The sequence below is a fragment of the Argentina silus genome (assembly GCF_951799395.1).
Source record: "Argentina silus genome assembly, chromosome: 8".
Taxonomy (NCBI): domain Eukaryota; kingdom Metazoa; phylum Chordata; class Actinopteri; order Argentiniformes; family Argentinidae; genus Argentina; species Argentina silus.
In genome coordinates, this window is record NC_139662.1 from 18988454 (window position 1) to 19001311 (window position 12858).

Here is a 12858-nt window from a genome sequence, read left to right on the forward strand (position 1 = left end):
AGTCTAGCACTGTGATTAGAGTTGATCTCCGATGGGAGCTGATGAAGTTAACATTGATGGGGCCTTGGCTAGAGAGGGACAGTGGGTTAGCACACAGAGGCCCACACAGAGAAACAGTGGGACAGGGCACAGAGGCTCACACAGACAATAGCGCCCCACATGGAGGGAGGTCGCCATTGTCCTAGACTCCCCCGGGGGACTCATGAGCATGCCTTTCTCTGTTCTGAAACTGAGATAACTTTTGAGTTGCTATCTAGTTCAATCCTTTTTGAGCACTTTTGTGAATGCTTGGGTCACTGGAGAATACAGTACATGAGGTGCATTCAAGGTTATATGATAAGAAATTGAAATGAAATGTAATGGAGTACTAGGAGCCAAAGAGATGCATGAATTCTACTGCGGCCGCAAGTAACAGACTCTGGTGCTGCTGGTCTTAGCGTAATAACCTAGTACGGCAATCAATATAGAGATGATTAGTGTCAGTAACCTTAATCAGAGAGACCGCTCATTACTCATTTCTCTGTGGAGGAGTGGGTCTCGGTGGAAAAGAGAACCCCCCCTCCCCCCAAGTTTCACAACCCAAGCACGTCTTTACGGAGTAGAAGATAGAAAGATAGGGTTTCTAGACACTGATTCTGTCCAGGGTATAGTTATTGCAGAGGCTGGTCAAGAATAGAGCATTTCTGTGGGTGCAGTGTATTAAGTGTTCTCATTTGAAATTAAGTCAATTTCAAACTCATCGCCATATTCATAATAGTGTTAGGATCTTATGAACCCGATGATTGAACGTCAAACAAAACACTGTGAAATGGGAGACTTTCTTTTCCTTTTCTTTCCTTGCTTTTCTTCCTTTTCACCACTCAATCTTTGTGTTAATATTGTCATTTATGCCTGTGTTTGTGTTAGGACCCATTCCAAGTCAATATTTAAGTGCTATCATTGAAGCTCCAGTTCATCATTAACCTGAAAAATCCATTATTTTGGTTTCACTGGCCTTTTGTTTTCAGTTGGCAGAATGTGTGCTTACATTCTTTTAACCTGTGTGTGTGTGTGTGTGTGTGTGCGTGTGTGTGTGTGTGTGTGTGCGTGCGTGTGTGCGTGTGTGCATGTGTGCCTCTTCCTGTAGCTGACTACCATGCCCCCCCAGCCAGAGTGAAAGGGCCCATGGTATTGCTTTGTGGGTAGGATGCCTTTTTGGAACAAGGAGAAAGGTCCACTCTCCATGCATCACCAACACCTACTAGCGTGCTTGCATACACCAGGAAGTTATGAGGAGAACCCCCCCCCCACCCCCACCCCTTTCTCCTGTCTTCTCCACCCCTGCCCTCCTCCCCCTCACCCCTTACCTACACTGAGACAGGTGCGTCAGCACTTGGCGCTGTAGCAGACAGAGAGACAAACACAGACACACACAGACAGACATTCAGTCCTCCTCTGACCACTGTTTGACTGCCAACTTTAATGTCTTACCCATTCTGTTTTTGGTACAAACGAACAAAAATGGTTGTATCCCTGAATTGGCCAGAGAAAGCTGTTCAGATATACAGCGTCTTCAATGGGCATGAGTGTGCCAAGTCCTGAGGTGTTTTGTCTGATCTATTCTGTCTCATGTTGTATCCTTTCCATGAGAGGTTAAGTTGCCCCTCTAGATAAATGTGTCAACCGGCTCCTCACCAGAGGGGCCTGTCCCATACACTTATGCGTTTGTCTTCACTGAGGGCTGAGCTTATATTTACTTCCACAGGGAATTTACCTTGAGATCTCAGTGCAATACCTATGTGGGAAAGGAAGACTACTCTAGATAAAGGATTAGATTAAATTGTCCTTGGTGTGTTTTACTCCTAAGTGTACGATTGGGTAGAATAATTGCAGTACAATGTCATCCATCCTGTCCTACCGAATCACCAGGTCAGTAACGTTAAATCATCTCTTCATTACCTTCATCTCCTCATCCATATTATACAGAACTGTGATAATTAATGCAATCTTGCATGGGAGGAATATTATGACCTGTGCGAAGGTCGCAGGGCTGTTAAACTGACACTACAGACTTGTTTTAAACAGGGGAATGGCTTTTATTTGATTTGAAAAAAAAAAAAATGATGTGTTGTATCTTTTTGTATGTTTTAACTGTTCTAATGCTGGATATAAGGACCAGGCTGGTGTAGGTATTGCTTGCCCCTCCGTTTCCCTGGCAACACGGTTCAGTTATTATAGACCAGTTAGATCAGATCAATTCACAAAACAAAGTCAACACAGGCTGTTGGCTATTAGGTGTAATACGGTACGAAGCATTTTCCTCCTATTCTCTCACGGTACGTTGACTGTTGTGTGCGGTACTCTGTGGTCAGCTGGTCTGTTTAGGCTAGCTCGGTATGTTTTCCGGCCATATCAACAACTGCAGCACTGTACGGTGTATGGCTAGACCAGTGTGGTAACTGTATGGTACTTTGTCAGGCCAGTATGGTGATTCTATGATACACTGTCGTCACCTGATTGATGTGAGAACCTTCCGCCGTCAGCCTGGTCCCGTCTCAGCATTTGCACATTTGCCAAGGATCATGGGTAGTACAACGGGACTAATCTGATGATGTTGATTATGACTATGACGAGAACAATAATATTGGATTGTAAAATAATCTTTAGCAGTCTGTATTTTGATACTTGAATGATTTTGCTTTTATAAATATCTATATATATATGTATATGTATGTATGTACGTATGTAATTTTTTTGCCACATTTGTCGAAAAGAGAAAAAGGACTGTGTCTTATAGAGTTCAACATATCATGAATACCCAACGATTAACAACAGACTGAGAAATGGCTCAGTAGAGGGACCTCACTACAGAAACAAAGAAAAAAAGATTGTAAATAATCTTGGGCTTCCAGTCTTTTTTTATGATTATTATTTTTCATAATTGTACAACTAATAAATGAGTAAATGATAAACTGTGTTCACTGTGACTCCTTGCTTGCTCAGATCTATCTATAACTATATATATATAATATACTGTATATATATACATTACACACACACACACTCACTGTGCACTTTATTAGGAAAACCTGTATACCTTCTCATGGTGGAGGTGGTGTAATGGTGTGGGGAATGTTTTCTTGGCACACTTTGGGCCTGTTAATACCAGTCAATCTTCGCTTGAATGCCACAGCCTATTTGAGTATTGTTGCTGACCATGTGCATCCCTTCATGGCCACAATTTACCCATCTTCTAATGGCTACTTCCAGCATGATAATGCAACATGTCACAAAGCAAAAGTCGTCTCAAACTGGTTTCATGAAAATGACAATGAGTTCAGTGTTCTTCAGTGGCCTTCCCAGTCACCGGATCTGAATCCAATAGAACACTTTTGGGATGTGGGAGGACGGGAGATTCACAGCTTGAAAGTGCACCTGAAAAAAATCTGCAGGAATTGCGTGATGCAATCATGTCATCATGGGCCAGAATCTCAAAGGAATGTTTCCAACATCTTGCGGAATCAATGCCAAAATTCAACTTTTGAATCTCAGCATTTGCACATTTGCTAAGGATTATGGGTAGTACAGTGGGATTTACATTTTTATGAGACTATGACTACAAAGTACAACATCACAAATACCCAACGATTAACAACAGACTGAGAGAAATGACTCAGTAGAGGGACCTCACTACAAAAAAAAAGAAAAAAAAATACAATTATACAATTATACCACTGAAGGTAAGGAATGTAACCACATGTATTTGAATTAATGTGTAGTTTGACATTAAACCATAACATCATCCTCCAGTGATTTACTCTATTCTGTGTGTTTATTGTCCACTGAAATCATTCTGTACCTTATGGGATAGAGCAATGTCAAACAAGTTTGAAACTGCTTTCAAATTAGACTCATCTAACTCTTCTGTTGTTGTCTGGGTTACGGCACTAATACTCCTCCCCATTCTTATTCAGAGACAGATGCCAAGTGACTCATTTTAGATTCAGGATTCTGCAGTGTCCTGAATATCATTTTACTCAAACCATCTCTACCAAAGACAAAATGAAGAGAATGAAGACCACCTGTCCCAAAAAGGAAGTTGTAAGAGTCAACTGTTCTGTTCAATATCAAGACTCTTATCATACCTTCACAAACTGACATCTAGCAGTCAAGCCCCCTGCGCCTAGCTGAAAATCCTCTCAATGCTTCCCTACAGTGTAGAAACCACAGGATGCTGATGTCTGTCACAGCTTGAGCATGCCTGCGATATCACTGAGCTAAGTACCCTCAACCCACAACTGGATTAGGGCACCACTAATTCCTGTGGATTAGGCACTATGTTACGTATGACTGGACAGAGATGATGTTGCACGATTGTTTCTCTTTGACAGGTGACCCTCTGTTTGCTCTAATCTATGCCCCTATGTATCAAAGCATAGTGTTCTCACTCACTTAAGAGCTCCTGTTTCTGCTCTATACCGTACAGATTAGTAGCTCCATTTCCCCCCCCCCTCCATCATCTCTCACCAGGATGGCATTCCTGTCCGTGAAAATACAGTACATTCTGTTCTGGAACAGCAGGGTGCGCCATGGCAACACTAGATCAGTGTCAATAAAACAACTAAAATATTTCCCCCTTTTTGACTTAATCAAGTTGCTATCACCCTGAAATCAATCTGCAGTATGCTGTGATGCATGTGTTTTGTTCCCAATAACCTTTTTGTTTGTCATGGGTTTGATGGGATTTATTTGCTGAAATACTCAAATGTAGCTTCCGGGGTATTGTATAGTACATTGTTTCCCGGTGCATAATGGTGTCTGCTGGTTGTAGTGGGGACTTTTGAGATTATATTTAAACTTGTATAACCATCATGTGTGACCATATGTGTAGAGTGAATATTAGTATTATTATTATTACTATTGATACATATATAGCTGACCAGCTCATCCTCACAGTATAAAACCAGGATGTAACTCTCAACTGATTGAGTCAAAAGTCTTCATTGCAGGTAATAAGTCACTGGGAGAAAAGGTCTGCCTTATTTTCTCTAAAGCTATCGCTTTATATATATTTATTATATTTATTATATTATATATATTTATTATTTATTCTGTGTTAGAAAGGGCTTTTGCAGAACACTTGGCCTATTTACTTATATTTGCACCATGAACCTTTCTTTGTTATGCTGCTATGCATCGAAATGTGTTTATTATTAGAAGATTTCTCTTGCATTATTAAGCAACTGCATTTCGTTGTCTCTGTACTTGTACTCTGCACAATGACAATAAAGTTGAATCTAATCTAATCTAATATTGTTATGTTTTGTATTCTATCCTCTGTTACCGCGTTAAATGTTGTTAATATGATAATTCAATAAAGCTTTCCCTTTCACATTTTTGTTCTGAATGTTTTCTCTGTGAGGGTAAACATTCGATTCACACTTCTCACTGGGAACAAGAACTCCAGCATAGAGTCGCCTACTTCCCCATGTCCCCCCAACCACCAACATGCCAACCACATTAACTAGGGGATTTCCTGCCTGAGGATCCAGCGTCATCCGTTGTTATCAGTGTCCATTACTTTCTATGAACATAGTCATCATCATGTAAATTATGAGATGATGCTAGTTTAAGTATGAATGGAAATAGGCCTGGTCTATGCAAAGCTATTGATTTTCATAGATATACTACAGACGTCATACTTCTTCCTCATTGAAGCACTGATCAAATCTGTGCACTATTTTTGGATTATTCACTGCGTTATGTACTGTTATTGCACAGCATTTTTAGTTTTTGTGTGTTGCAGGTTATATTGCACATAATATTATATGCTATCATAAGAGGCATCTCATTAATATAACAGTTTCATATGTTGGCTTGTTTAAAAATGTTTCATGTCATCATGTTTTGCATTGTCATGGGTGTTTGCATTATCATATTGTTATTATTTGTAGTATAACATTGTTATGAATGATTTGAGTAAAATATACGGGTTTGGCTAATTTGAGGTGTAAAATGACATATATATGCATACATGTTTTGATATTTAATGCGTGTAGTAATAATACCGTTAGCGAATTGGCTGGCTAGAAGACAGGGTAGATGATGTTGTGTGATGATTGGCCGCATAGTGATTAGTCGGGAGGGGCAAAAGTTCGCTCACCTGCGATTTACTCGCACTACTTTCATAAATGTAGAGAGAACCGTAGAAAACTGGAACTGTATTTCAATGGGTTGAGTTGAAATGGGAAGATATTAAACTACATTTTTAAGGTGCGCATAAACTTCGTGGACAGATAATTGTGTCACAGTCCACTGTCCTATTCTAAGGTAAGTTTTAAGTTTATATCTATTTGTATCTACAAGATAGATTGGCGTTCATATCCGATCGAGTATTATATCTGGTCCTTAAATGCCATCGAGTTAGAGATACAATGGCAGGCGTATCATCAAGCAGGTGTTTTTAAAGTATGTAATTACTGTTACTAGGGTTCCTCACCTCTGCTTATGATTTGCACATGCAAGTGTAAATGTTTTTGATTCACTGTCAGCTGGTAAGGGTCTGTCAGTGTCGTTAAATCTCCGTCATCATAAAGAGGCACCTGTTCATACAGTATAATTAACATAGGCCTACTAGAGGAGTCTACTGTGTATACATGCATAATGTGTAATTGGTTCCATCCTTTTGTGTGTTCTTGAAAACTGCTTTGGAATAGTCACCACCCTGGGAGACAAAATAAAAAACGTTAAAAAATGCACTGTGAAATTATGTATGTTTGTACAGTATTAGGCCTACGTATATAAAACGTATGGCCAAGTAGCCTAGTATCGTGGGCCAGGTTGGTGTCAATGTGCCAATGCATATCTGAGATCGCATCGCTAGGAATGTTTGCAATTGAACAACCATTCTTAGCGACATTGACATTATGCCAAGCTAAATATTAATGGGCTATTTCTCCATGCATGTACTCTGGCAGGCGTGTGAGTTGCACAACATGGTGTTTGTCATGAACCTTTGTTTACTGTAAATTATTAACTCGTTCCCTCTGCCAGTCCTTAATGTCACAGGACACATATTTCACATTTCTGGCCTCTATGCCACAGTAAGATCAGTCAGTCTGGCTCTCAATGGAGGGTAATCACTTCCTGGGGTTTTCCAGCTCACAGTGCAGCCAGAGTAGGCCAGTCAGTGTCAACCACTGGTACCGCTTCCCCTTCAGTCAGAATGCATCTGATAATGTCCACACTTCCTCTACCTGAAAATGCACTAGCATGCCGCAGAGGCTGGGTTTTGGCAACAATGGGACGCCGTCTTATGGAATCAGGCAAAGTGACATTCCTCTAGTGAATTAAAACTCCTCTCTGTGGCGGTGGTGGGAGTAGCCTGTCTCTCCCGCATTGCCGCCCAGCATGTTTGTAATGTCGGGCTGACTGGGAGGTGCTGCTGGTTCTGGGCCTTAGTCTTTCACACTGTCGTCTTTCACTCTGTTGCTCTTCACGTCCCAGTGGGAGGGGCAGCGATTAGCAAGCCGCTAAACCCAGTGGATGGGAGCCCTGCTGAGATGCTGCTGTGTGAACTCAGCGGAGTCCACTGTTGTTGCCAACAAGTAAATCTGGGTTGGGCACCGGTAGGCGTCACCTACCAACACCATCAGCCCTTGGGTATTGTCCTTGACTGCATGCCCACAGTATATTGCCATTTTAATTGAGTTTTTAAGGCACTGACTGTAGACAAATTCTGAATAAAAAACAGAATTTCAGTTAAGGTAACGGGTTGAAAGGAAAATGCGTAAAAATAAAATAAAAAAGAATTGGCATAGTGTTTGCAACTTCCTATATCAATGTCTTCTGTGCCACAGAACAGCGCATTTGGTGCAGTTGGATCTTGTAATGTTTATGAACATTTCTAACTTGCTGCTGCTGTTTTATTGGGTGGGGTGAAACTCAGTAAGTGCCAGGATGTCCTTGGCAGTTGCATCATATATCTATAATTATTATGACTTTGATGTCCCAGCCCTACCCCTAGGGTTATCCAGCAGCATACCTAGTTAGTTGGTGGACATCATGGAGCTGCAGTGGACACACTGGGGACTTCTGAGGCATAGTTCCAAGGTAGTACTTAGGCATGGTGAAATATGGTGGCCCTATGGACTATGGAAATTACCGGTAACTACTGTTCCTCTGTTCTTTTGTGTGTGTAATCAAATCATCACATAATAGGGTTTGTCGGGGGGGCAATAAAGCTCACGCTATGTAGCCTGATTATATTGCCACTGACTCACCTGAGCCAAACAGTGTTTGGCCGTAACACTTCCAAATAACTTCCTGAAATGTTTGGTCATGTGATATGCGGCTTGTGTGTTTAGTTGGGGGTGAGCAAATATTCACAATCTACTCAATCCCACCATCAGATATTATCACACAGCCACCACTCTCATTTGACTATGTTATTAGGTTATTGACAGCGTGTACTGTACTGTGTCAGAAATGGGGCTCACTGTTACACTTGATTGGTTTAGTCGGAGCCTAGGAAAATGTGTAGCATTACCATCTCATAGGGATAGGTATCGTGCGAAACGAAGCCTTATAATAGGCTCTTCTTTGCTTGTTGCCTGGGCTTGGGTCACTGGCTAATTTCAATGGCTCTGACCATGTGACCCTGTGGTGTATTTGATAAGGGTGCATGCTAAATGGAGAGGATTTGTGAGGTAATAATCCTTCCTTTAAGCCTTAGGCTAGGATAGGATACTTTAGGCTAGGATACTGTACTTTTGTCTTTCCTTTGAGTCAGGATACAAACAGAGAAAGGGAAGAGGGATGTCCATGTGTACACACGGGCGCGTCTGGTGAGCGCTTGTTTGGATGGAGCGCACGATGGGGCTTCTCTGCTCAGTGGATCCTGATATGATGCGTTGGTTTTTTTTGCCTAAAACGGTGAAACTTTAACACTTCTCTCTCTCCCCATTTTTTTTTTTTTTCTCCAGCTATATCCTAGAGACTGGCCCAGTTTTTTACTTCCAGCCAATCAGAAGAGGCCGCTGAAGCCCAGGCCCCACCTCTTGTCCCGGTCCCTGTGCGATGCCGAAGAGTGACACGTGGCCGGGCGGCGTTGCCATGGAAACCCTGAACAATATTGACAGCGCTGGGAGCTGCGACAGTGTGGTCAGCATGAACTCTGGCTCTGTGAGTGTGGCCCTGGCCCTAGCCCTATCTCCCCCACAGTCCCACTAACACCCTTTTACAACTGACTACCCCCCCACATACCTTCAACATGTAAACTGTGATAACATAGTACTTTACTGAGACGTTGGTTTCACTTGTTTCTGGTTTCTTTTGTTCTGCTTTTGTGGTGAAATTTTAATGACAGGATAACGTGTAGATGGAGCAGAAACAATGTCAGCTTTGGAGAGAGCCTTTCTCTCTCCCTGTTTAGTTTTGATATTGTGTAGTATAGTGTAGATTCACATGCTTATGTATAGTCACTAGACAGGGTCAGTGCCACTGTGTGTCCCAATGGTAAGAGACTGACTTGGGGTTCGTTTTAAGTTGTGGGTGAGAGATTCAGATGTTTGTTCGGAGAGGGGCCTGTGAGGGAATCTACAGAGTGAGAGAGACTTGAGAGGCTGCTTTGAGGAAGATCAGAACAGTTTGTTCAGAGCTGTTCAGAGGGCCCCTCCAAAACTCTGAAATAAATTCCTCTGGCAGTCCAATATAGGATGAAAGTTAGCTGGGAGCAGGAGTCAGCTAATTTGCCATTCCGTAGCTGCTGTGTGAAAGGTAAATGTGACTTTGATCCGCTCTGTTTCTCCAGTCTCACTTGGCCGCAATGTACAAGCTTAGCTGAATGGAGCAGAGAGAGATGCATTCTTTTCCCACACATACTGTATCTAAGCAGTTCTTGAAGGGGATGCACTTACATTTCTAATTTCTGTTTTATCTCCTCTACATGCAGATCTGTCTATGTTTCTTTCTTCCTCTTTTTGATAAGTGTGTGTGTGTGTGTGTGTGTGTGTGTGTGTGTGTGTGTGTGTGTGTGTGTGTGTGTGTATGTTTCAGAGTGACGACAGTCTGGAGCACCTCTCTCCTGAAGAGCGTGCATGCCTCATGTTTCTGGAGGAGACCATTGAGTCTCTGGAGATGGAGGAGGACAGTGGCCTGTCTAATGATGAGCCTGATCTTGGCAGCCAGGCAGGCAAAGTTGCCCACCTCTCCTCCTCTATGGGCCAGACTAGACCGGAGGGTGAGTAGCAGATATCTGTTATAACATGTTATAACATAACATTTGTTATAGCATGATTTACTTTGTTTCTGTGTACTGTTTTGTTAGTAGTCCAGCTCTAGTAGATGGGGCTGTGTTCAGATGTGTTCAGGTTTTTGATTGTATTCAAGCAAACAAGAGAAGTTGTTACGTTAAAAACAGCTGCTGCTGATTTTGCGTTTCTCCTAGATGTGTCGAACTTCCATCATGACGAGTCAGGGACAGACCAGAAGTCATTCCTCAGCTGCCGGGTGCCCACACCACTTCTACTGGCAAATGGCTGTGCTAGTATCCTGCCAAAACACCCAGGAGACGCCACTGAGCCCGAACCGCCAAAGGGCACAACTGAGCCCAAAACCCTTGAGGTACCCAATGAGGCCAAACCTCCAGAGGTAGCCACAGAGCTTGTGGTCCCAGGGGATGGTACTGAACCCACAGCCCCAGGCTCAGCCACAGTAGAGCCCAAGACCTCAGAGTTGGCTAATGACTTCAAAACCCCAGAGCCAGCTGCCGAACCAAAAGCCTCTGAGTTTTCCCCTGACACCAAAGCCTCGACATCAGCCGCCCAGGCTGAAGTGATGGTTTCAACCATAGAGGGTATCGATGTGGACAGCAAGCCTGACCAGGCTCACACCAGGGTCCTCTCTGACTTAAATCTGGGACTGATCCTCCCTCCCTCAGACTTCAGGGATAAGCCACAGCCAGAACCAGTGGAGGAGAACGAGCCTCCAGCCTTTGCAGGGCCCAGAGGTCCACTGACCCACAATGACCTGGAGCATCTGCGCAAGAAGGCCTCCATGAAGGGAGCTTCACCTGGCTCCCCTGTGACCCAGGAGGCACCCTCCAAGCCCTTTCTGGATGCACCACCCTCCCCCTCAGAGGCTCCCCCCAGCCCCATTTCAGATGAGCCCAGGACCCCGCCTGCTGTAGCCCCTAAACCCAAGAGGCTTCCCTCCAACATTATCCTGAAGTCGCACAAGCGAGCAGGGTCAGATGGTTATCCGAACCCTACTGTCCCCTCGGCCAGTGACTGGGTGCAGAGCGACCCCCAGAGGGTGCGCTTGGAGGCCCTGCGGAAACTTGGCCTTCTGAAGAGTGAGGATGGAGACTCTAATCCAGCCCAAAGCCCAAGTTTTTCATCCAAATTCCGGAGGTCATGGGCGTCTCCTCCCTCGCCCTCTCCTAGCAGCCCAGCTACCACCCATACCCTTACCACAGATGCTACCCCACCAGCCTCTACCCCAGTCCCTGCCCCAGCCACTACCCCAGCCCAAGCTACCAGCCAGGCCCAAGCCCCAGTCCCTGCCCCTGCCTCACTCCTCAGTGACACTGCCAAAACTCTTCCCTCAATCACAGAACAATCCCCCTCAAAGGAGTCCCAGGAACACAGAGACAACACCATGGCACCAAGCGATGGGCTTTGCACTCCTCCAATGGCACCCAAGCTGCTTCCCTCTACCAAGACCAAAGGGGTCAAATCAGCCACTCTGGAGCGGTCTGGCCTGGGCCTGGGCAGCTACATTGCCAGCCAAGTAGCATCTTCGAGTGATAGCAACCAGGGTTCCAGTCCAGAGCTCTCCCCATGTCATCTTCGCAAGTCCCGGCCCCGGCCCGCCTCCCTGGGCAGTGGGAAAGACTTTGAGGTTGTTCAGGGGGAGGCCTCCCAGTGCCAGCCAGAGATGAGGAGGTCTCTGCCTGCTCCTTCTGGGGATGATCAGAAGCTGCCGCGCTCCCATGGCGTCAGTGTGCTGTTCTGCCCCAACGACAAGAGTGTAGAGGACCGCAAGGAGGCTCTGAAGAAGCTGGGGTTGCTGAGGGACTGAGGGCTCGGAGACGGGTGTAGAGACACACACCCTATCCCTTCCTTACTCTATGGTCATGGGAACACTGACTCTTATATGATGCCTTTTTAAGTAATATGCAAGGAATGCTATTTGATTGATGAAGGATTGCTGGGCTCTACAGAAACTGTAAATATGTATACGTCTTTGCATTCTTACTGCACAGAAATGCTCAAGACTGCCTTGCATGAATTGCAGTATGGTACTACTATGAGTTTGTATCTATGCATACACATACTGTACATGTACAGTACAATTCTCATACAAATGCAAGGCTGTTTGTGAACCTCATTTGAAATATTAATGCAACAGATTATTGTCTAAATTTCTAAATAAAAGACAAGACAGTGCATGTTGGGGTGTTCATGTTTAACATGTGTATACGCTGCTTATGAAAACAATACAGACTCTGAGGTCTTAAACTTTGCCCCTTTTTAAATGTCTAATTTCAGAAATAAATGATATTTGTGTGACTCAGACCTGATAGTGTTGCTGTACAGATTGGCATGTTCTCCTTTGTGACCTATGGCAACAGCATAAATATCATTGTTTCATGCTCATTTCCTAAAGTTCCTCAAATTTCACTGTTTGTTGTTGTTTGAGGGCCATGGCAACCGGAAATCAACCATTAGCTCATTGACAACCATTAGCTCATTGTCAGTGTGGCCCTCTTATTCAATTCAACGCGTCAGAGGGCTTTGTTCAGTGATTGGCAGGTGTTGAGTAAATTAAAAGGGCCCAGAGAATGTCCTGCACATCCAGTACTTACTGTCAATGAAA

At 43.9% G+C, this 12858-nt stretch overlaps 1 protein-coding gene across 1 annotated transcript; it reads left to right on the forward strand.

Annotated features, from left to right (window-relative positions):
* The first annotated feature begins 6149 nt into the window (after positions 1 to 6149).
* On the forward strand, positions 6150 to 12555 carry LOC310808665 (specifically androgen-regulated gene protein). The gene is made up of 4 exons (XM_083675688.1): positions 6150 to 6309; positions 8964 to 9162; positions 10036 to 10219; positions 10427 to 12555. The coding sequence occupies exons 2-4, from the start codon at positions 9058 to 9060 to the stop codon at positions 12058 to 12060; spliced, it is 1923 nt and encodes a 640-aa protein (XP_083531814.1). The 5' UTR covers positions 6150 to 6309; positions 8964 to 9057; the 3' UTR covers positions 12061 to 12555.
* Positions 12556 to 12858: the final 303 nt, after the last annotated feature.